At 54.8% G+C, this 24,999-nt stretch overlaps 1 protein-coding gene across 1 annotated transcript; it reads left to right on the top strand.

The window, feature by feature from the left end:
* The first annotated feature begins 794 nt into the window (after positions 1–794).
* Positions 795–24,696, top strand: COL9A2 (collagen type IX alpha 2 chain). The gene is made up of 32 exons (XM_056509401.1): positions 795–866; positions 4,294–4,368; positions 6,573–6,608; positions 7,476–7,538; positions 8,750–8,803; positions 9,916–9,951; positions 10,045–10,068; positions 10,601–10,654; positions 11,147–11,200; positions 11,335–11,382; positions 11,502–11,558; positions 12,785–12,838; positions 13,595–13,648; positions 14,169–14,222; positions 14,883–14,936; positions 15,021–15,074; positions 15,242–15,295; positions 15,476–15,529; positions 15,673–15,726; positions 16,268–16,312; positions 16,406–16,459; positions 16,622–16,675; positions 16,764–16,817; positions 17,933–18,004; positions 18,086–18,121; positions 18,272–18,316; positions 18,448–18,480; positions 19,214–19,360; positions 21,786–21,840; positions 23,030–23,218; positions 23,333–23,410; positions 24,454–24,696. Exons 1-32 carry the CDS (start codon positions 795–797, stop codon positions 24,657–24,659), a joined length of 2,073 nt encoding a protein of 690 aa, XP_056365376.1. The 3' UTR covers positions 24,660–24,696.
* Positions 24,697–24,999: the final 303 nt, after the last annotated feature.

Raw genomic sequence — 24,999 nt, 5'->3', positions numbered from 1 at the left:
CTGCGCCAGCCCCAATCCTGTGCCAAATTCTGTCCCTACGTGCCAAATTCTGTCCCCATCCTGCCAAATTCTGTCCCCACCGTGCCAAATTCTGTCCCCGTCTTACCAAAGTGTGTTCCCATCGTGCCAAAACTTGTCCCCGTCGTGTGAAATTCTGTCCCCACGTGTCAAATTCTGCCACCATGTGCCAAATCTTGTCCCCATCGTGCCAAATCCTATCCCCGTGGTGCCAAATCCCGTCCCCGTTATGCCAAATCCTGTCCTCACTGTGCCACAATCTGTCCCCATCGTGCCAAATTCTGTCCCCACGTACCAAATTCTGTCCCCACGTGCCAAACTCTGTCCCCACGTACCAAATCCCGTCCCCATCGTACCAAATCCCGTCCCATCGTGCCAAATTCTGTCCCCACCGTGCCAAATTCCATCCCCACCGTGCCAAATTCTATCCCCACGTGCCAAATTCTGTCCCCACGTGCCAGATTCCGTCCCCACCGTGCCAAATTAAATCCCCACGTACCAAATCCCGTCCCCATCGTGCCAAATTCCGGCCCCACCGCGCCAAACCCTCTGCCCCCGCCCAGCCCGCAGTAGCCACGGGCTCACCTGGGAGGGGCGGGGACCTGCCCCGATCCCTCTGCTCCCTATTAACGGGCCCCTTCCTCCTGCTCCTGCTCCTCCTCCTGCTCCTGCTCCTCCTCCTCCTCCTCTCCCCGCTGTCCCGGAGCGCTGCGAGCTCCGTGCTCGGTGCCCGCCGCGCTCGGTGCCCGCCGCGCTCGGTGCCAGCCCCGCTCGCCATGGCCCGTGTCACCCTCGTGTCGCCGCTCTGGCTCCTGCTCCAAGGCTGCTGCCTCTGCCTGGCACAGCTGGTGAGTGCAGCGCTCGGTCCTGCTCTGCTCCGGGCTGGGACGGGGTGGAGAGGGGATGGAGAGGGGATGGAGAGGGGATGAAGAAGAAATGAAGAGAGGATGGAGAAGAAATGGAGAGAGGATAGAGAGGGGATGGAGAAGAAATGAAGAGGGGATTGAGAGGGGATGGAGAGGAGATGGAGGAGGAATGGAGAGATGGTGGAGAAGGGATAGAGAGGGGATAGAGAAGGGATGGAGAGGGGATGGAGAAGAAATGAAGAGAGGATTGAGAGGGGATAGAGCAAGGATGGAGAGGAGATGGAGGAGGAATGAAGAGGGGATGGAGAGGGGATGGAGAGAGGATAGAGAAGGGACAGAGAGGGAATGGAGAAGGGATAAAGAGGGGATAGAGAAGGGATGGAGAAAGGATGGACAGGGAATGGTGAGGGGATTGAGAGGAGATGGAGGGAGGATGGAAAGGAGATGAAGAAGAGATAAAGAGGGGATAGAGAGGGAATGGAAAGAGGATAGAGAAGGGATAGAGAGAGGGGATGGAGAGGGAATGGAGAAGGAATGGAGAGAGGGTGGAAAGGAGACGGAAAATAAATAGAGAGGGAATGGAGAGGAGATGGAGAAGAGATAGAGAGGAGAATGAGAGAGGGAATGGAGAGAGGGGATGGAGAAAGAATGGAGAGAAGGTGGAAAGGAGATGGAGAATAGATAGAGAAGGGATGGAGAGAGGATAGAGAAGGGATGAGAGGGGATAGAGAGGGAATTAAGAGGGGACAGAGAGGGAATGGAGAAGGGATAAAGAGGGGATAGAGAGGAGAAGGAGAGAGGATGGAGAAGGGATAAAGAAGGGATGGAGAGGAGATGGAGAAGGGATTGAGAAGGGACAAAGAGGGGGTAGAAAAGGGATGGAGAAGGAATGAAGAAGGGACATTCCCCATCTCTGCTCCCTCACAGGGCTGAGCATTTTGGGGGTTTTGTCCCCCCAGTACTTTTCCCTTGCTTTTCCCAGAAATTCCCCCCTGGGAGGGTGGGAACAGCCCCACAGACCTGTGTGCAGATTGAAAATTCAGGAATTGTTGGCTAAACAAATTTAATTTGCTTTTCCCCCTGGAGTGGCAGTGGGGGTCTGTCTTTCCCACTGGATTTTGTGGGAAATTTGCTCCTTCTTTCCTGGGATGTGCTGCAGATCCGGACTGAGCAGGGCTGGGGGGGCTCTGAGACCCCCAGGGCTCCGTGGGAGCTGTTGAGGGGTCCCAGACTCACCCAGGGGCAGGAGAAAATGGATCTGGAAAAATGGAGTGAGCCATGGAGAGGGGCAGGATTCCACCTGGAAAAACTCTCCTTGCCTTACAACTAAAAAAAAAATTCAGATTTTAAAAGTTTTGGGAATTTTTTTCCTGAGCTGCCTGTTGGAAACTGGGGCACAACTCCTTCCTAACCCCCCCCCCGGGATCCCCACGGGTGTGTGGGGGCAGGGGAGCCGAGCAGGGAAATTCGGGAACAAGGAACCCTTTGGAATTCGTTGCTGGGGCAGCACAAAGGTGCCATTCAGAGGTGATTCCAGGGATGGGGACTCACCCCCTCCCCGGCTCCTGTCGAACCAGCAGCACCTCTCCTCCCCATTTTTACATTAATTCCTATATTTATTCCTTATATTTCTATTTATTTTTAAATTAATCCATGCTGGGAGGCTGGAGGAGCTGCAGGAGTGCGGGAACACCGGGGCTCCAGTCTCCAGGACTGGAATCTTTCCCCCCTGAACTCCCTGTTAGGATAACAGAGGTTTCTTTGCTGACTTCTGTGCAAACCTCAAAGCCAGGACCGAGCTGCAGGAGCTTCCCTGAATGGAGCTTTTGTCCCGAGCCTGGGAGTGGAGCCAGCTCAGCCCAGGGAGAGCTCACACAGAGGGGCTGGGGGTCCCCACCTCATCCTGGGGTTTGGGGCACCTAAATCCTGCCAGTGCTCCCAGAAATCCCATTCTGAGCTCAAAAGGGTCTTTGGAAACTCTGCCTCACCCCATGGACACACTGCTCTGTCAGGGGGGAAAGATGGGGGAGAAATTCTTGGAGATGCTGCTCCATCCAGGCAGGAGCTGGGGTTGAAATGTGATCACATGGAGATCCTGCTCTGTTGGGGCAGGAAATCCTTGGATAATAGGAAAAGAGGGAGCAAAACTGGGGTAAAAATGTGATCCCATGGAGATCCCAGTCCAGCAGGGCAGGAAATCCTTGGATACCAGGGAAAGGAGGAGGGAGCAAAAATGGGGTAAAAATGTGATCCCATGGAGATCCTGCTCTGTTGGGGCAGGAAACCCTTGGATACGAGGGAAAGAGGGAGCAAAAATTGGGTAAAAATTTCATCCCATGGAGATCCCAGTCCAGCAGGGCAGGAAATCCTTGGACACCAGGGAAAGAGGGAGCAAAAATTGGGTAAAAATGTGATCCCATGGAGATCCCAGTCCAGCAGGGCAGGAAACCCTTGGATATCAGGGAAAGGGGGAGCAGAGATGGGGTTAAAATGTGATCCCATGAAGGTCCAGTTCTGTTGGGGCAGAAAACCTTTGGACACCATGGAAATAGGAAGGAGGGGTAAAAAATGTCCCATGGAGATCCTGCTGCATGGGGACAGGAAATCTTTGGATATCAGGGAAAGAGGGAGCAAAAATGGGGTAAAAATTTCATTCCATGGAGATCCCAGTCCAGCAGGCCAGGAAACCCTTGGATATCTGGGAAAAAGGGAAGCAAAAATGGGGTAAAAATGTGATCCCATGGAGGTCCCTGTTCCGTTGGGGCAGGAAACCCTTGGACACTGGGGAAAGAGAAAGGAGGGGTAAAAAATGTCCCATGAGGATTCTGCTCCGTGGGGGCAGGAAATCCTTGGATATCAAGGAAAGAAGGAGCAAAAACTAGGTAAAAATTTAATTCCATGGAGATCCTGCTGCATGGGCACAGGAAATCCTTGAATACCACGGAGAGAGGGAGCAGAGATGGGGTTAAAATATCAACCCATGGAGATCCCAGTCCAGCAGGGCAGGAAATCCTTGGATATCAGGGAAAGAAGGAGCAGAGATGGGGTTAAAAGTGATCCCATGGAGATCCTGCTCTGTTGGGGCAGGAAGCCCTTGGATACCAGGGAAAGAAGGAGCAAAAATTGGGTAAAAATTTCATCCCATGGAGATCCTGCTCTGTTGGGGCAGGAAACCCTTGGACACCATGGAAATAGGAAGGAGGGGTAAAAAATGCTGCCATACCCCATGGAGACCCCAATCACGGACACCAGAACAGGGGGTGGCAGAAATGGGACAAAACCTGGGCAGCAGGGAGGAGCTGGAGGTGAGAATGTGAAAAATCCCTCTGTGCTCTGAGCCGCGGGGCTGGGAGGGGATTCCTGGCGCATCCCTGGGGCTCCCACGCTGGATCCTTCCCTTTTTCTGCAGCGGGGGCCGCCAGGAGAGCCCGGCCCGCGAGGGGCCCCCGGCCCCCCAGGAGTGCCCGGAGCCGATGGCATCGATGTGAGTGAGCAGCGGGGAGGGGACACGAGGGGACATCGCGGGTGGCACAGCGCTCTGCCCCAAAGGGGAACAGCTGCGCTCCCCAAAGCACAGCTGGGGAATTGGAATGGGGATTTTGGGTGATGGAAATGGGGGCACAGTGACAGTGACATCCCATGGGGGTCCTGCAGAGGGAGGTGGGGTTTGGGGGGGTTGTGGCTCTGGATCGCCCATAGGGGCACGAACAGAGCCCTGGGGCGGCAGAAAAGAAAGCGCCCTTCCTCCGGGATGTGCTGGGGTTTTAGTGTTAATTTAGTGTTATTTTGGTGTTAATTTAATGTTATTTTAGTGTTAATTTAATGTTATTTTGGTGTTAATTTAATGTTATTGTAGTGTTAATTTAATGTTATTTTAGTGTTATTTTAGTGTTATTTTAGTGTTAATTTAGTGTTAATTTAGTGTTAATTTAGTGTTAATTTAGTGTTAATTTAATGTTATTTTTGTGTTATTTTAATGTTATTTTGGTGTTAATTTAATGTTATTGTAGTGTTAATTTAGTGTTATTTTAATATTATTTTAGTGTTATTTTAATGTTAATTTAGTGTTATTTTAGTGTTAATTTAGTGTTAATTTAATGTTATTTTTGTGTTATTTTAGTGTTAATTTAATGTTATTTTAGTGTTAATTTAGTGTTAATTTAGTGTTAATTTAATGTTATTTTTGTGTTATTTTATTGTTATTTTAGGGTTATTTTAGTGTTATTTTAATGTTATTTTGGTGTTAATTTAATGTTATTGTAGTGTTAATTTAGTGTTATTTTAGTGTTATTTTAGTGTTATTTTAGTGTTAATTTAGTGTTAATTTAGTGTTAATTTAATATTATTTTAGTGTTATTTTAATGTTATTTTAGTGTTAATTTCATGTTATTTTAGTGTTAATTTAATGTTATTTTAGTGTTATTTTAATGTTAATTTAGTGTAATTTTAGTGTTATTTTAGTGTTAATTTAGTGTTATTTTAGTCTTAATTTAGTGTTAATTTAATGTTATTATAGTGTTATTTTAGTGTTAATTTAATGTTATTTTAGTGTTAATTTAATGTTATTTTGCTGTTAATTTAATGTTATTTTAGTGTTATTTTAGTGTTATTTTAGTGTTAATTTAGTGTTAATTTAGTGTTAATTTAGTGTTAATTTAGTGTTAATTTAATGTTATTTTAGTGTTAATTTAATGTTATTTTAGTGTTAATTCAATGTTATTTTAGTGTTATTTTAGTGTTATTTATACCCAGGGCAGCCACAGCGCTTTGGAAACCCCAGAAAAACCCTCAGAAAACCCCAAAACAACTCTCACAAATCCCAATAAAAACCTCACAAAATCCCAGGAAAACCCTCACAAAACCCCATTTTATAACCCAAATAAATCCCCCACAAACCCCAATAAATCCCCCAAAACCCAAATAAATCCCCACAAACCCCAATAAATCCCTCACACACCCCAATAAATCCCTCACAAACCCCAATAAAACCTTCACAAACCCCAATAAATCCCCCCCAAACCCCAATAAATCCCCCCCAAACCCCAAATCCCCCACAAACCCCAATAAATCCTTCATAAATCCCTCACAAATCCCAATAAATCCTTCACAAACCCCAACAAATCCTTCACAAACCCAAATAAATCCCCCACAAACCCAACAAATCCCCCCCAAACCCCAATAAATCCCTCACAAACCCCAATAAATCCCTCACACACCCCAATAAATCCCCCACAAACCCCAATAAATCCTTCACAAACCCCAATAAATCCCCCACAAACCCCAATAAATCCCTCACAAACCCAAATAAATCCCTCACAAACCCCAATAAATCCTTCACAAACCCCATAAATCCCTCACAAACCCAAATAAATCTCCCACAAACCCAAACAAATACCCCCCAAACCCCAATACATCCTTCAAAAATCCCTCACACACCCCAATAAATCCCCCACAAACCCCAATAAATCCCTCACACACCCCAATAAATCCCTGACAAACACCAATAAATCCCCAACAAACCCCAATAAATCCCCCCCAAACCCCAATAAATCCCCCACAGACCCATCCCCACCCTGCCCTGTCTGTGGGATCCAGGGTCCCTCCTGCATTTGGGGTGTTTCAGGGACCCCAAAGGCCCTGGATGGGCTCTGTGGGGTGGCTGATCCCTGTCCCTGTCCCTGTCCCCAGGGTGACAAAGGCCCCGCTGGAGCCCCCGGTACCCCGGTGAGTACCCAGCCCTCCCTGACCCCACATCCAGGGGGTTCATCCCAAAACTGATCCCACTCATCCCAAACCTGACCCCACTCATCCCAAACCTCATCCCACTCATCCCAACCTGACCCTGCTCATCCCAACCTGATCCCAACCATCCCAAACCTGACCCCGCTCATCCCAAACCTGACCCCGCTCATCCCAAACCTGACCCCACTCATCCCAAACCTCATCCCACCCATCCCAAACCTGACCCCACTCATCCCAAAACTGATCCCACCCATCCCAAACCTGACCCCACCCATCCCAAACCTGACCCCACTCATCCCAACCTGACCCCGCTCATCCCAAACCTGTCCCCACTCATCCCAAACCTCATCCCACTCATCCCAAACCTCATCCCACTCATCCCAAACCTGACCCCACTCATCCCAAACCTCATCCCACTCATCCAAACCTCATCCCACTCATCCCAACCTGACCCCACTCATCCCAACCTGACCCCACTCATCCCAAACCTCATCCCACCCATCCCAACCTGACCCCACTCATCCCAACCTGACCCCACTCATCCCAAACCTGACCCCACTCATCCCAAACCTGACCCCACGCATCCCAAACCTCATCCCACACATCCCAAACCTCATCCCACACATCCCAAACCTCATCCCACTCATCCCAAACCTCATCCCACTCATCCCAACCTGACCCCACTCATCCCAAACCTCATCCCACTCATCCCAACCTGACCCTGCTCATCCCAACCTGACCCCACATTCCAGAGGGGCTCATCCCAAACCTGACCCCACTCATCCCAAACCTGACCCCACATTCCAGAGGGGCTCATCCCAGCCTGATCCCACCTTTTCTCTTCCCCAGGGAGCCAAGGGCGAGCCTGGAGCCGCTGGCCTGGACGGGCCCCCGGGGAAGCCGGGCATGGACGTGAGAGCTGCCCCTGTCCCACACAAACCCCTCCTGTCCCAAAAACGTCCCCAGATCCCTCTGGGCAGGAGCTGAAGGCACCTTGGGAATCCCAAATGGGCTTGGGAAGGGTTTTTGCCACCCTTTTCCACTTTTGGGATCCCAGCAGAGATCAGGGAGAGCTTCTGCCATCCCTTCCACCTTGGGAATCCCAGAAGAGTTTGGGAATTGCTTCTTCCACCCTTTCCCACCTTTGGGATCCCAAAAGAGTTTGGGAATTGCTTCTGCCATCCCTTCCACCTTGGGAATCCCAAAAGAGTTTGGGAATTGCTTCTGCCATCCCTTCCACCTTGGGAATCTCAAAAGAGTTTGGGAATTGCTTCTTCCATCCCTTCCCACTTTTGGATTCCCAAAAGAACTTGGGAATTGCTTCTTCCACCCCTTCCCACCTTGGGAATCCCAAAAGAACTTGGGAATTGCTTCTTCCACCCCCTCCCACCTTGGGAATTCCCAGCAGAGCTTCTTCCATCCCTTCCCACTTTTGGATTCCCAAAAGAGTTTGGGAATTGCTTCTTCCACCCTTTCCCACCTTTGGGATCCCAAAAGAGTTTGGGAATTGCTTCTTCCACCCCTTCCCACCTTGGGAATCCCAAAAGAACTTGGAAATTGCTTCTCCCACCCCTTCCCACCTTGGGAATTCCCAGCAGAGCTTCTTCCATCCCTTCCCACTTTTGGATTCCCAAAAGAGTTTGGGAATTGCTTCTTCCACCCTTTCCCACCTTGGGAATCCCAAAAGAGTTTGGGAATTGCTTCTTCCACCCTTTCCCACCTTGGGGATCCCCAAAGAGTTTGGGAATTGCTTCTTCCACCCCCTCCCACCCTGGGAATCCCAAAAGAACTTGGGAATTGCTTCTTCCACCCCTTCCCACCTTGGGAATTCCCAGCAGAGCTTCTTCCATCCCTTCCCACTTTTGGATTCCCAAAAGAACTTGGGAATTGCTTCTTCCACCCCCTCCCACCTTGGGGATCCCAAAAGAGTTTGGGTTCGGGGTGGGTTCCTGCCCCGTCCCAGGGGTCAAGCCGGGGTCAGGGATGGGTGGAGCTCCCCCGTGTCCCTGCAGGGGGTCCCAGGGCCGTGGAATCCCAGCCTTGGCCCCTCCTGGTGGGTTTGACCCGCACGGATCCCGAGGGGGAGCAGGAGGGGTGGGAATGACGTTGGGAATGTTCTGCAGGGCCTGACGGGAGCCAAAGGGGAGCCAGGAGCCACCGGCAGGCCAGGGGTCAAAGTGAGTGAGGGGCAGCCCTGGGCTCCCTCATTCCCAAATCCCCACATTCCCAAATTCCCACATTCCCAACTTCCCAACTTCCCAAATCCCTACATTCCCAACTTCCCAATTTCCCACATTCCCAATTTACCACATTCCGAATTTACCACATTCTCAAATTCCCTCCTTCTCAAATTCCCACATTCCCAATTTCCCACCTTCCCGAATTCCCACATTCCCAGGCTCCCACATCCCAAATTCCCACATTCCCAAATTCCCACATTCCCACCTTCCCAATTTCCCACCTTCCCAAATTCCCACCTTTCCAATTCCCACATTCCAAATTTCCCACCTTCCCAATTTCCCACCTTCCCAGGTTCCCACATTCCAAATTCCCACCTTCCCAAATTCCCACCTTCCCAAATTCCCACCTTCCCAAATTCCCACATTCCCATTTCCCCACATTCCCAAATTCCCACATTCCCAGGCTCCTCCATTCCAAATTCCCACATTCCCAATTTCCCACATTCCCAATTTACCACATTCCCAAATTCCCACATTCCCAGGATCCCAATTTCCCACATTCCAAATTTCCACATTCCCGCTTTCCCACACTCCCAGGCTCCCACATTCCCAATTTCCCACATTCCAAATTTTCACATTCCCGCTTTCCCACATTCCCAGGCTCCCACATTCCCAATTTCCCACATTCCCAGGATCCCAATTTCCCACATTCCCACATTCCAAATTTCCACATTCCCGCTTTCCCACATTCCCAGGCTCCCACATTCCCAATTTCCCACATTCCCAGGATCCCAATTTCCCACATTCCCACATTCCAAATTCCCACATTCCCGCTTTCCCACATTCCCAGGCTCCCACCTTCCCAATTTCCCACATTCCCAGGATCCCAATTTCCCACATTCCCACGGTCCCACATTCCAAATTTCCCACCTTCCCAAATTCCCCCATTCCCACCTCCCAGGCTCCCCCTCCCCACCCATCCTGGGTTCCCCCTCCCTCTGGAACGCATCCATGGATCCGCGGGTGCAGGAGCTGCCCGGTGGAGTTTTTGGGGGATTGGAGCAGATCCTCCTTTCCCAGCTCCTGACTCCGCCCTTGTGTCCCGGCAGGGCCAGCCCGGACTCCCGGGGCCACCAGGGCTCCCTGTGAGTACCTGCTGTCCCCACCCCGCTGCTGGGATCAGCAATTCTGGGGAATTTGGGGAATTTCAACCAACTGTGGTTTTCTTTTCATTCCAGGGTCCTTCCCTGCCAGGACCTCCTGTGAGTGGGGCTGGGATTGGGGGGATTGGGATCCTGCTGGGAATTGTGCAGGAGGAGCTGAAACCTCAGCACCCCCAGGATGGGACCTCTCATTCCATGGATTTCTCCTCCTCTCTCATTCCACGAATTTCTCTCTCATTCCATGAATTTCTCTCTCTCCTCTCTCCTCTCTCATTCCATGAATTTCTCCCTCTTCTCTCTCATTCCCTCTCCTCTCTCATTCCATGAATTTCTCTCTCTCCTCTCATTCCATGAATTTCTCCCTCTTCTCTCTCATTCCATGAATTTCTGTCTCTTCTCTCTTATTCCATGATTTTATCTCTCTCCTCTCTCATTCCATGAATTTCTCTTCTCTCTCATTCCATGAATTTCTCTCTCTCCTCTCTCATTCCATGAATTTCTCCCTCTCCTCTCTCATTCCATGAATTTCTCTCTCTCCTCTCATTTCATGAATTTCTCCCTCTTCTCTCTCATTCCATGAATTTCTCTCTCTCCTCTCTCATTCCATTAATTTTACTCTCTTCTCCCTAAGGGGCTTCCAGGCCAGGTTGGACTTCCTGGGGAGATTGGAGTGCTGGGACCCAAGGTGAGGAGTCAGGAAGGGGCACAAAAAAAATCCTCCCCTTCTGCTTTTTTTATCCTTTTTATCCTTCATCCTGGGATATCCTGACTGGGACATCCTGGGACATCCTGGGACATCCTGGGATATCCTGGGACATCCTGGGACATCCTGGGAAATCCTGGCTGGGACATCCTGGGACATCCTGGCTGGGACATCCTGGGAGGGACATCCTGGGACATCCTGGGACATCCTGGGAAATCCTGAGACATCCTGGGACATCCTGGGACATCCTGGGACATCCTGGCTGGGACATCCTGGGACATCCTGGATGGGACATCCTGGGATATCCTGGGACATCCTGAGACATCCTGGGAAATCCTGGCTGGGACATCCTGGGACATCCTGGGACATCCTGGCTGGGACATCCTGGGACATCCTGAGACATCCTGGGACATCCTGGCTCTCTGGGTCTCCACCTCCCCATCCCAAATTCTCCTTTCCTATTTTTTTTCCTAGGGTGACCCCGGACCCGATGGCCCCAGGGGTCCCCCAGGCCCTCCAGGGAAACCTGTGAGTATCCCCAGGCTCATCCCAGGATTCTGGGCTGGAATTGAGGCTCTGGCTCAATCCGCCCCTTGCTCCCTGCCCCTGTAACACCACCCTGATATAAAATGATGGGATGCTGATGGTTTCCACCCCTGCAGGGCCTCCCAGGACACCTCCAGGGCGTGGAGGGCAGCGCTGATTTCCTGGTGAGAGCTGCCAGGACCTTGTCCCTGCTGTCACCAGCGTGTCCCAGCTGCAGCAGGACCCCTCCCTGCCCCTCTTCCCAGGCCTTTCCTGACTCATCCTTGTCCTTCCTCTCCCCCAGTGCCCCACCAGCTGCCCCCCGGGTCCCAAGGGCCCCCAGGGACTGCAGGGACTGAAGGTAAGGGAGTCCTGCAGCTGCCATGGGGGGAAAAATGGGAATTGTCACCTGCAGGGTGTGGTGGGGTGAAGGATCCTTCCCTGGAGCAGCAGGACAGGGAGGGAAAGGTGCTGTGGGGAAAGTCCCCGTGGGTCACCTGGGGGTGGCAGCCTGTGCCAGAGCCCCAACCCCTGCTCAGATGTCACCTGTGGGGTTCTGAGCCACTCTGAGTGTCACCTGTGGGGTTCTGAGCCACTCTGAGTGTCACCTGTGGGGTTCTGAGCCCCTCAATGTCACCTGTGGGATTCTGAACCCTCCCAGTGTCACCTGTGGGGTTCTGAGCCACTCTGAGTGTCACCTGTGGGGTTCTGAACCCCTCAATGTCACCTGTGGGATTCTGAACCCTCCCAGTGTCACCTGTGGGGTTCTGAGCCACTCTCAGTGTCACCTGTGGGGTTCTGAACCCCTCAATGTCACCTGTGGGATTCTGAACCCTCCCAGTGTCACCTGTGGGATTCTGAGCCACTCTCAGTGTCACCTGTGGGGTTCTGAACCCTCCCAGTGTCACCTGTGGGATTCTGAACCCTCCCAGTGTCACCTGTGGGATTCTGAGCCACTCTCAGTGTCACCTGTGGGGTTCTGAACCCCTCAATGTCACCTGTGGGATTCTGAACCCTCCCAGTGTCACCTGTGGGATTCTGAGCCACTCTCAGTGTCACCTGTGGGATTCTGAACCCCTCAATGTCACCTGTGGGATTCTGAACCCTCCCAGTGTCACCTGTGGGATTCTGAGCCACTCTCAGTGTCACCTGTGGGATTCTGAGCCCCTCAATGTCACCTGTGGGGTTCTGAGCCACTCTCAGTGTCACCTGTGGGATTCTGAGCCACTCCATGTCCCCAGTGGGATTCTGAGTCCCACCACGTCCCCACCAGCACCCCAGGGTGGGGTGTGGGGCAGGGTGGCTCTGCGGGGTGTGGCCAGTGGCCCTGCAGCTGTGCCAGGGATTCCCTCAGGGATTTTCCTAAGGGATTTCCTCAGGGATTTCCATCTGGGATTTCCCTCTGGGATTTCCCTCTGGGATTTTCCTCAGGGATTTTCCGCAGGGATTTCCTCAGGGATTTCCTCAGGGATTTCCCTCTGGGATTTCCCTCAAGGATTTCCTCAAGGATTTCCTCAGGGATTTCCTCAGGGATTTCCTCAAGGATTTCCTCAGGGATTTCCTCAAGGATTTCCTCTCCCCCCTCAGGGACACAGGGGCCGCCCCGGCGCCCTCGGAGAGCCCGGCAAGCAGGGAGAGCAGGTGAGTGCTCAGAGGGGTCCTGGCAGGTCCCAGCAGGTCCCAGCAGATCCAGACAGATCCCAGACACATCCCAGCAGATCCAGACAGATCCAGACAGATCCCAGCGGGTCCTGGCAGGTCCCAGCAGGTCCCAGCAGATCCAGACAGATCCCAGCAGGTCCCAGCAGGGTGCAGACAAATCCCAGCCAGATCCCAGACACATCCCAGCAGATCCCAGCAGATCCAGACAGATCCAGACAGATCCCAGCAGATCCACACAGATCCCAGCAGATCCACACAGATCCCAGCAGGGTCTCAGCAGGATCCCAGACAGATTCCAGCAGGATCCCAAGCAGATCCCAACCACATCCCAGCAGGAACCCAGCAGGATCTCAGCCAGATCCCAGCTGGATCTCAGTAGGAACCCAGCCAGATCCCAGTCAGATCCCATCAGGATCTCAGTAGGATCCCAGACAGACCCCAGCGGGATCTCAGCCAGATCCCAGGCAGATCCCACCTGGATTCCCCTCTGGATCCCAGCAGGATCCAGGTGTGGCTGTCCCTGTGGGGCTGGACCCAGGCACGGATTTTTGGGAAGGGAAAGGAAGAGGGGAGGGAAGAGGAAAACGGGAAATGTGGGAATGGGAGACCAGGGTGGCCTCCCCGTGGTGGCCTCCTGGGCAGGGCCACCTGTCCCCAGCCCCTGCTGGGTGCCAGTGAGGGCTGTGTGTCCCCAGGGCGCTCTGCCCCCCAAAATTCCCTTTTCTCTCCATGCAGGGCCCCAAGGGGGACGTTGGTGCCTCTGGAGAACAAGGAGTCCCAGGCCCTCCGGTAAATCCTCTTCTCCTCTGTCCCCAAGTGCTGCAGGAGCTGGGGGTGGCCCTTTGTCCTTGTCCCCACACACCAGGGAGGTGACACCAGCACTGGGACTGCAGCAAAGCCTTCCTCCCTCTGGAGAGCTCCATGGGCTGCTCCCAGGGATAATTTGGGATAAATCCCTGCTGTCCCCTGAGTCCCCCTTGCCCTGGGGGCAGAATTAAAGCCCCTGGAATTCTCAGAGCACTTTGAAGTTGAAAAGCAATTACTGGGCTGAGTCCTCCCTGCCAGGAAAGGGCAGAACTGCTTTGAAGCCAAGAGCTCTGGGCCAGGGAAGTGGCTCCAGTTTGGGGCTGCTGCAGTTATGGAACTGACAGCTGGAAAAGCACCTGCTGGGGGCTCTGGAATTAGGAGGGGCTGGAATTCCTCGTGTTTGGCTAAGCTGTGTTGAGTTTTGCTGTAATTGCTGCTTCCCCCTGGGCTGCTCCAGGGTTTTTTTTCCCAGCTAACCTGGCTGTGGTTTTCTCCCCTGCAGGGACCTCAGGGGCTCAGGGGCTATCCTGGCACGGCAGGACCCAAGGGTGAGACGGTGAGTGTGGGGAGGGATGAATCAGGAAAACCTTATAAATATGATTGCCTAGCAAAAGAATTTGAGAATGTGGAAACCATAACCAAGATTGAGATGAAAGCAGTTTTTGACTGAGAGAGCAACAATGTGGGTGCTTGAAGGTCTTCTCCCGTTGTTAACTCCAGTTGCTGCAAATCCCAAAACGCAGCAGAGAGCCTCCCCAGGCATGACAGGAAGGGTCTGAGATAAGGTTTAGAGATAAGAAAGCTGTAAAACATGGTAGTGTAGTGGTTCCTATATGTTGTATGTAAATACTGGAGAATTTGTATCTTGTGTTAGATGGTTAGTGGAAATAAGAATATTAAACATAGAAGATTTATTGTGTTGTAAACGGGAAAATCTCTCTCTTACCTCTTAGAACTCTCACTACCCCCACTCTCTTTCTGCCCTGCTCCAGCTGCAGCTGGCAGCTCCCAGCAGGGCCCTTTGTACCCACACCCTGTGCAATAAACCACAAGTTTCAAGAGCAGAACACAGAGAGCTCCCGAGTTTGTCCATCCAGACTGCCACAAACCCAACATCAGAACCACAGAGATCATCCCCAGCAGCATCCCTCCCTCCCTCCTGGGCATCTCAGGGATGGGCTGGAAGGGAACTGACCTGTCCCTGCTCCCTCTGCAGGGTCCTGCTGGCTACAAGGGCATGGTTGGGAGCGTCGGCGCGGCCGGGCGGCCGGTGGGTGTCCCCTCCCCTCCCCTCCCCTCCTGCTCGGGGCTCCCGCTCTGCCCTGCTCAATCCCTGTTCTCCTCTCTCCTCCAGGGCAGGGAAGGCCCCAGGGGACCGCCTGGAGATCCTGGTGACAAGGGAGAGCTGGTAGGTGACCCTGCATGACAGTGTCCCCTTTTCCCACCGTGGGGTCTGCCCCCTCCAGGGGCATCTCCCCCTGTGCCAGCTGTGTCCCAGCTCTGTCCTGTCCCTGCCCTGTCCCAGCCCTGTCCCCTGCACCAGCAGGACACTGACACTTGTCCCCCCTGCTCTAGGGTAGCCGTGGCTTCAGGGGACCCCAGGGTGACATCGGCCCCAAGGGGGAGAATGTGAGTACAGCTGCTGGCACTGTGCCCTGCCTGGGCGTGTCCCCTTGTCCCCACTGTGCCACCCTTGTCCCCACCAGCACAGACCTGGCATCTTCCTTTCCCTTCCCACTTTTCTGTGTCCCCACCACAAGGCTTTGAGTCCCTTTGGGGGGTCCCATGAGTGACTCTCCCCCTTCTCAGGGTCTCCCTGGCATCGATGGCAAGGATGGCACCCCAGGGATCCCAGGAGTGAAGGTGAGGGTGCTGCCACCTGCTCCTCGGGCACTTCAGAGGGACAGTGTCCCTTGGCATGGCAGCTCCTGGCCACGGGGTCAGGGGCAGCTGGGCAGGGGTCCCCTGTCACCCCACTGCTGGTGACACCCCTCTGTCCCTCACAGGGTGGCACAGGACAGGCCGGACGCCCGGGAACGCCAGGACACCGGGGACAAGCTGTGAGTGCCGGGTGACAGCTGGGGGGTGACACCTCTGGGACAGGGGTGACAGAGCCAGCACCCGTGGGGACACTGAGCTGGGACAGGGGTGACATCTGTGACAGTGCCAGCACCCACAGGGACACTGAGCTGTGCCCAGGGGTGACACCTGTGACAATGCCAGCACCCACAGGGACACTGAGCTGTGCCCAGAGGTGACAGGGCCAGCACCATGCAGGGACACTGAGCTGTGCCAGGGGTGACACCTCTGTGACAGGGGTGACAGGGCCAGCACCTGTGGGGACACTGGGCTGTGCCCAGGGGTGACATCTGTGACAGTGCCAGCACCCACAGGGACACTGAGCTGTGCCCAGGGGTGACACCTGTGACAATGCCAGCACCCACAGGGACACTGAGCTGTGCCCAGAGGTGACAGGGCCAGCACCATGCAGGGACACTGAGCTGTGCCAGGGGTGACACCTCTGTGACAGGGGTGACAGGGCCAGCACCCACAAGGACACTGAGCTGTCCCCAGGGGTTGATCCCAGCTCTGTTTCCTTAGGGATTGCCAGGACAGCCAGGAAGCAAAGGTGGCCCAGGTGACAAGGTGGGTGACACCTCTGAGCACCCACCCCGAGACTCTTGTCCCCTCCCTGTCCCCTCCCCGTGCCCGCTGACCCTCCTGTCCCTCCCTTCACAGGGTGAGCCGGGTCCTCGGGGCCACCCCGGTGTCACCGGTGCCCCAGGGCAGCTCGTAAGTACCGAGATGTCCCCACCCCGGGAATCACTGCCCCTGTGCTGCTGTCACTGTCACCACGTGGCGACAAGGACAGGGCCACCCCTCCCCTGGGAGGACACGGAGCACACGGCGCTCGCTCAGTCCCATCTTTGGTGGGATTTTCTCTCCCGCTCTTAGGGCGAGCCCGGACCCCGCGGTGAGCGGGGCCCGCAGGGTGTCCCCGGGCCGAAGGTGAGCTGGGGACACTGGGGACACTGGGGACACCGCGGGGGTGTGGCCGTGCCGGGGGAGTGGCCCTGACCCCGCTCCTTCCCCGCAGGGTGACAGGGGCGAGCGTGGCCTCGTGGGACCCCCCGGCGAGCAGGGCAGAGCGGTGAGTTGTCCCCAAAGCCGGTGAGTTGTCCCCAAAGCCGGTGAGTTGTCCCCAAAGCCTGGCAGGGACACAGGGTACGCTCTGAGTTGTCCCCAAAGCCAGCCTGGGACATGGGGAATACTCTGAATTGTCCCTAAAGCCACTCTGGGACATGTGGGATGCTCTGAATTGTCCCTAAATCAGGTGAGTTGTCCCCAAAGCCACTCTGGGACAAGGGAGGTGCTCTGAGCTGTCCCCAAATCCAGGCTGGGACACAGGGAATGCTCTGAATTGTCCCCAAATCCAGGCTGGGACACAGGGCACTCTCTGAGCTGTCCCCAAATCCAGGCTGGGACACAGGGCACTCTCTGAGCTGTCCCCAAATCCAGACTGGGACACAGGGCACTCTCTGAGTTGTCCCCAAATCCAGGCTGGGACACAGGGAATGCTCTGAATTGTCCCTAAATCAGGTGAGTTGTCCCCAAATCCAGGCTGGGACACAGGGCACTCTCTGAGCTCTCCCCAAATCCAGGCTGGGACACAGGGCACTCTCTGAGTTGTCCCCAAATCCAGACTGGGACACAGGGAATGCTCTGAATTGTCCCCAAATCCAGGCTGGGACACAGGGAATGCTCTGAGCTGTCCCCAAATCCAGGCTGGGATATGGGGAATGCTCTGAGCTGTCCCCAAATCCAGGCTGGGACACAGGGGACACTCAGCCCTGGACTGGGGGACGCTGAGCCCGGATCAGCAGGACACAGCCAGACCCCCCTCTGATCCTGGGCTCAGTCCAGGCCTGTGCTGCTGCTGAGGGATTAGGGAATAGCTCAGGGATTTGTGGCACCACGCTGGGTTTGCAGCCCCAGTTGGGACAGGAATTTCCTCCCATCCCAGGAGGCCGCCCAGCCCCTCTGCAGAACTGCCCTGAGCTGGAAAAACAGCCAAAAAAAAAAGATTTTTGGTGCTTTTTCTAGGGGCAGGAATCCATCCCTGGAAGATTTCTGCCATAGTTCTGTGCCCTGTTCCCCCTCAGGGCTGGGATTTTGGGAGCTGCTCGTGCACCTCGATGCCTTTATGGGAAAAGTTCTTTCCATTTCCTCTTCTCACTCATTTTCCCTCTTTCCTTGAATTTCCAGGGGCCAAAGGGTGAGCAGGGCCCACCAGGGATCCCAGGACCCCAGGGCTTGCCTGGAGTCAAAGGAGACAAGGTGACAGCTCTGGGGACAGCCAGGTGGCATCTCAGGGACGCTGCTCTGGGCTGGGCTGATCCCACATTTTCCTTTTTCCAGGGCTCTCCAGGCAAAACTGGCCCCAAAGGCAGCGTTGTGAGTAGCAGGGGTTTGACAGAGCTGGGTTTGACAGAGCTGGGTTTAACAGAGCTGGGTTTAACACTCCAGGCACTTTCTCCATGGATTCCCCCTCATCCCAGAGGTGGGGGTGACTTTGGGAATGTTCCCATCTCTCCTTTCCTTTAGGGAGATCCCGGTGTCCACGGCCTGGCAGGGCTCAAGGGAGAGAAGGTGGGTGCTTCCAGATGGGAATTCTTCATTCCTGGGAATTCTGGGGGATCCCTTCCCGTGCTGGGCTCTCCAGCTCCATCCCAAAATTCCTGCTGTCTCCTCACTGCCTTTCCCGTGTCCTCTGTCCCCAGGGGGAGTCAGGAGAGCCAGGACCCAAGGGACAGGTGAGTGATGGGGGTTTGGGAGGATTTGTGGGGTCCTCAGCTGGAGTGGATCCTCCTGGCTGAGGGAATATTTTCCCTGGAGATGAGGGAATCAGCTCTGGATTCAGGCTCAGCTCTTCTTTGGGGTTAAACCTGGATTCAGGCTCAACTTCTGGGCTCAGCACCGGATTCAGACTCTGCCCCATTTTGAGATCTAGCTCTGGATTCATTCCCAGCCCAAATTTTTGGGATCCAGCTCTACATCCAGTCCCAATTTTTCAGATCCATCTCTAGATTCAGCCTCAATTTTTGTGATCCTGCTCTAGATTCAGTCCAAATTTTTGGGATCCAGGTCTGGATTCAGCCCAAATTTTTGAGATCCATCCCTGGATTCAGTCCCAGCCATGTTTGGGATCCAGCCCTGGATTCAGCCCCAGCTGAAATTTTTGGGATCCAGCTCTGGACTCAGCCCCAATTTTTTGGGACCCAGCTCTGGATTCAGCCTCAATTTTTAGGCTCCATCCCTGGGTTCAGCCTCAGCCCCAATTTTTGGGCTCCATCCCTGGATTCAGCCCCAAGCCCCAATATTTTGGGATCTAGCTCTGGGTTCAGCCTCAGCCCCAATTTTTGTGCTCCACCCCCGGATTCTGCCCAGCCCGTTTGGGCTGCAGCCCCGCCTGTGTTTTGGGGGATTTTTGGGGTGCAGCCCCCCTGCTCAGGCCGGGCTGAGCCCCTCACCCTCTCTCCCCTGCAGCAAGGCATCCAGGGCGAGCTGGGCCACGCCGGCCCCTCGGGGGACGCAGGAGCGCCGGGAGCTCGGGGCTACCCCGGCCCGCCCGGGGCTCGGGGGCTGCTGGGGGAGCGCGGGGTGCCGGGCGCGCCGGGGCCGCGGGGCGCCGCCGTGAGTACCGACCCCGCGCGGTCCTACGTGATCCTACAGGATCCTGCAGGATCCTACACGATCCTACATGGTCCTACGTGCTCCTACAGGATCCTACATGGTCCTACACAATCCTACACGATCCTACATGATCCTACAGGATCCTACACGGTCCTACACAATCCTACACGGTCCTACAGGATCCTACATGGTCCCACAAGGGTCCTACACAATCCTACAGGATCCTACACAATCCTACAGGATCCTACACGATCCTACATGGTCCTACGTGCTCCTACAGGATCCTACAGGATCCTACACGGTCCTACACAATCCTGCACGGTCCTACAGGATCCTGCATGGTCCCACAAGGGTCCTACACAATCCTACAGGATCCTACACGATCCTACATGGTCCTACGTGCTCCTACAGGATCCTACAGGATCCTACACGGTCCTACACAATCCTGCACGGTCCTACAGGATCCTACATGGTCCCACAAGGGTCCTATGTGATCCTACAGGATCCTACACGATCCTACATGGTCCTACGTGCTCCTACAGGATCCTACAGGATCCTACATGGTCCTACACAATCCTAGACGATACCAACTCGATCCCACATGATCCTACATGATCCTACACGGTCCTGTATGGTCCCACACAGTCCTACAGGATCCCACACGATCCCAACTCGATCCCACACAGTCCCACATGATCCTACATGATCCCACACGGTCCTACAGGATCCCACATGGTCCTACACAATCCTGCACGATCCCAACTCGATCCCACATGGTCCTGTATGGTCCTGCATGATCCCACACGATCCTACATGATCCCACACAGTGCTGCATGATCCCACATGGTCCTAAATCGTCCTACATGATCCCAACTCGATCCTACACGGTCCTGCATGATCCCACACAGTCCTGTATGGTCCTGCATGATCCCACACGGTCCTACATGATCCTACATGGTCCTACATGGTCCTGTATGGTCCTGCATGATCATACACAGTCCTATGTGATCCTACATGATCCTACACGGTCCTACATGGTCCTACACAATCCTACACGATCCTATAACTATCCTACACGATCCTACACGATCCCACTCAATCCCAGCTTGATCCCACACAGTTCTGTATGATCCCACATGATCCTACATGATCCCGCACGGTCCTGTATGGTCCTACATGATCCCACATGGTCCTACACGATCCTACTCGGTTCTGTATGATCCCACATGGTCCTACATGATCCTACACAATCCTACACGATCCTACACAATCCTACACAATCCCAACTCGATCCCACACGGTCCTACATGGTCCTACATAATCCTACACGATCCTACACAATCCCAACTCGATCCCACACAGTTCTGTATGGTCCTGTATGATCCCACATGATCCTACACAATCCTACACAGTCCCAACTCGATCCCACACGGTCCTACATGATCCTACACAATCCCAACACCGTCCCAACACAATCCCAGACAATCCCACACGGTCCCGCACTATTGCACACTATCCCAACACGATCCCACATGGTCCTACACCATCCCAACATGATCCCACACGGTTCCAACACCATCCCACACAATCCCAACACAACCCCAACATGATCCCAACACAATCCCACATGGTCCCAACACCATCCCACTCAATCCTGCATGATCCCACCCGATCCCTACATGATCCTAACACAATCCCCCAGGATCCCAACATGATCCCAGCACCATCCCACACAATCCCAACATGATCCCACACAGTCCCACCACGATACCACCCGATCCCCACATCATCCAAACACGATCCCACCACGATCCCACGTGATCCCACCACGATCCTGCACCATCCCACACGATCCCACCACAATCCTACACAATCCCAACACGATCCCAACACAATCCCAACACAGTCCCACACCATCCCACCCACTCCTGACATGATCCTGAACACGATCCCACCACAATCCCAACAGATCCCACCACAATCCCACACCATCCCACCCACTCCTGACATGATCCCGAACACGATCCCACCACAATCCCAACAGATCCCACATCCCTCCTCAGCCTCTCCCTGTGCCCTCAGCTGCTCCAGCCCTGCAGGAATTCCCTCTCCTTCCCACCCAGCTCCCCTGGGAATGAGCTGCTGTTCCACTCAGGAGCTGGGATCCCACCTTCCCTGGGGGGAATTCTGTCCTTCCCACCGTGTGGGGCACCCATCAACCGTCCCTACACAAACCCAGCAGCAGGGGTGGGATTTCCCCCTGAAAACCTCGTGGTGGACTCCAGTGCCATGAGTGGGATGCAGGGAGCATGGAGCACTGGGGACAGGACGGGGAGGAGCAGGGTGGGAAGGTGACCTGGGATTGGGACTGGGGCTGGGAATGGCTCTGGGAGGGGACAGAAGGAGCGAAATTCCCGTCCTGCAGGGCCGGGACGCTGGGGACCAGCACATCGTGGATGTGGTGCTGAAGATGCTGCAAGGTGAGGGCGGAGCGGGGCCACATCCCGTGGATCCCCTGGGATCCATTAATCCTATGGATCCTGATGGATCCCATGGATCATGTGGGTGCCATCCCATGGATCCCGTGGGATCCCATTAATCCTATGGATCCTGTGGGTGCCACGAATCCATGGATCTCATTAATTCCATGGATCCCGTTAATCCTATGGATCCCATGGATACTGTGGATGCCATCCCATGAATCCCATTGATCCTGTGAATTCCATGGATCCCATTAATTCTATGGATCCCATTAATTCTATGGATTCCATGCATGCCATCCCATGGATCCCATGAATCCCATGGATCCCGTGGGTGCCATCCCATGGATCCCACGTATCCCTTGGATCCCATCCCATGGATCCTATGTGTGCCTTCCCATGGATCCTATGAATCCCATGGATCCTGCGGATCCCATCCCACGGATCCCATCCCATGTATCCCATGTATCCCGTGGGTGCCATCCCACAGATCCCATCCCATCAATCCCATGTATCCCATGGATCCCGTGGATCCCATCCCACGGATCCCATCCCACGGATCCCATGGATCCTGTGGATCCCATCCCATGGATCCCATGGATCCTGTGGATCCTATACCATGGATTCCATGAATCCCATGGATCCCATCCCGTGGATTCTATGTATCCCATGGATCCCATGGATCCCGCGAATCCCATCCCATGTATCCCATGGATCCCATCCCACCATCCCATGGATCCCGTGGGTGCCATCCCGTGGATCCCATGTATCCCATGGATCCCATCCCACCATCCCATGGATCCCGTGGATCCCATCCCATGTATCCCATGTATCCTGCGGATCCCATCCCATGGATCCCATGGATCCTGTGGATCCCACCCCATGGATTCCATTAATCCCATGGATCCCATCCCGTGGATTCCATGTATCCCATGTATCCTGCGGATCCCATCCCATGTATCCCATGTATCCCATGTATCCCATGGATCCCATGTATCCTGCGGATCCCATCCCATGGATCCCATGGATCCCATGGATCCCATGTATCCTGCGGATCCCATCCTATGTATCCCATGTATCCCATGTATCCCATGTATCCCATGTATCCCATGTATCCTGCGGATCCCATCCCATGGATCCCCTGGGTGCCACCCCGCGGATCCCAGCCCGGCCCCTCTCTGCCCCACAGAGCAGCTGGCAGAGGTGGCCGTGAGTGCCAAGAGAGCCGCCCTGGGCGGGGTGGGGGCCGTGGGACCCCCCGGCCCCCCTGGGCCCCCAGGGCCCCCCGGTGAGCAGGGTCCCCACGGCCCCATGGGACCCCGGGGCGTCCCCGGAATCCTGGGAGCCGCCGGGCAGATCGGGAACGTCGGACCCAAAGGTGGGTGCTGGTGGCACGGTGGCACCCAGGAGGGTGGCACTGCCACGCTTGTCCCCATCCCTCCTCTCCCATCTGGGCTTCCCACGGATTCCTTCCCTCCCTTTGTACCCACAGGGAAGAGAGGGGAGAAGGGCGAGCGGGGAGAAGTTGGCCGTGGCCACCCGGGAATGCCGGGTCCTCCAGGGATCCCAGGTGAGACCAGGTGTCCCCAGGTGGCCTTTGTCACCTTGGGGTGATGGGGCCAACGTGGTTGGGGACCTTCTGATCCATCCCACAAAACCTGAACAGTGTCATCCCACAAACCTGCCCATAAAATCCACCCAGGTTCATCCTGTAAATTTTCCCAGATCCGTCCCACAAATCCCACCCAGATTCATCCCATAAAACCCACCCAGATTCATCCCATAAAATCCTCCCAGGTTGATCCCACAAACTCACCCATGCTCATCCCACAAACCCTCAGCTTCATCCCACATAACCTGCCCATGTTCCTCCTGTAAATTATCCCAGATCCATCTCACAAACTCCCCCAGGTTCATCCTGTACATTTTCCCAGCTCCATCCCACAAACCTTTCCCAGCCTCATCCCACAAATCTCCCACCTTCATCAATCCCTCCCTTCCTCCTTCCCCATCCCTCCCTCTCTCCGGGATCTCTCTGCCCCTCACCAGCAGCACTCCCACTCCCCAATCCCCACTCCCCAATCCCCATTCCCCAATCCCCATTCCCCACACCCCAATCCCAATCCCTATTCCCCACACCCCAATCCCATTCCCCACACCCCAATCCCATTCCCAATCCCATTCCCCACTCCCCAATCCCATTCCCCAATCCCAACTCCCCACACCCCACTCCCATTCCCAATCCCATTCTCCAATCCCCATTTCCCAATCCCATTCCCCACTCCCCAATCCCACTCCCACTCCCACTCCCATTCCCCACACCCCACACCCATTCACTACTCCCCATTCCCCACACCCCAATCCCATTCCCCACTCCCAACTCCCCACACCCCAATCCCATTCCCAATCCCATTCCCCACACCCCACTCCCCATTCCCCACTCCCATTCCCCAATCCCCATTCCCCATCCCCAGTCCCCACACCCCAATCCCATTCCCCATTCCCCATTTCCTACCCCAATCCCATTTCCTACTCCCCAATCCCCACACCCCAATCCCATTCCCACTCCCACTCCCCACTCCCCACCCCATCCTGACGCCGCCCTCCCCGCAGGTGTCCCGGGGCTGCCGGGCCGTGCTGCGGACGGCCGGCCGGGCGAGCGGGGCGCTCGGGGGTCCCCGGGGCGGGCGGGCGCTGCGGGCGCGCCGGGCGCCGCGGGGCTGCCGGGGTTCTGCGAGCCGGCCGCCTGCCTGGGAGCCTCGGCCTTCGCTGCCGCTCGCCTGCCCGAGCCCGGCGGCATCAAGGGCCCCCTGCTCTGAGGATTCCATCCCAAAAACCCCGTTCCCAAAATCCCGCCCCGCGGGGAGAGGCTGCCGCGCGCGTTTTGGGGTTTCCGTCCCGGTTCGTGGCAGTGCCGCGGTTAGTTTGGGGTGGGGAGGTGTTGGGTTGGTCCCACAGAACTCACACAGGTTCTTCCTGTAAGTTTTCACAGGTTTGTCCCACAAAACCCACCCGGATTTATCCCACAAACCCTCAGCTTCATCCCACAAAACCCACCCAGGTTCATCCCATAAAATCCACCCAGATTTATCCCACAAACCCTCAGCTTCATCCCACAAAACCCACCCATGCTCATCCCATAAAATCCACCCAGATCCG

The sequence above is a fragment of the Oenanthe melanoleuca genome, chromosome 23 (assembly GCF_029582105.1).
Source record: "Oenanthe melanoleuca isolate GR-GAL-2019-014 chromosome 23, OMel1.0, whole genome shotgun sequence".
Taxonomy (NCBI): Eukaryota; Metazoa; Chordata; class Aves; order Passeriformes; family Muscicapidae; genus Oenanthe; species Oenanthe melanoleuca.
This window is presented reverse-complemented; position numbering and strand designations above follow the sequence as displayed.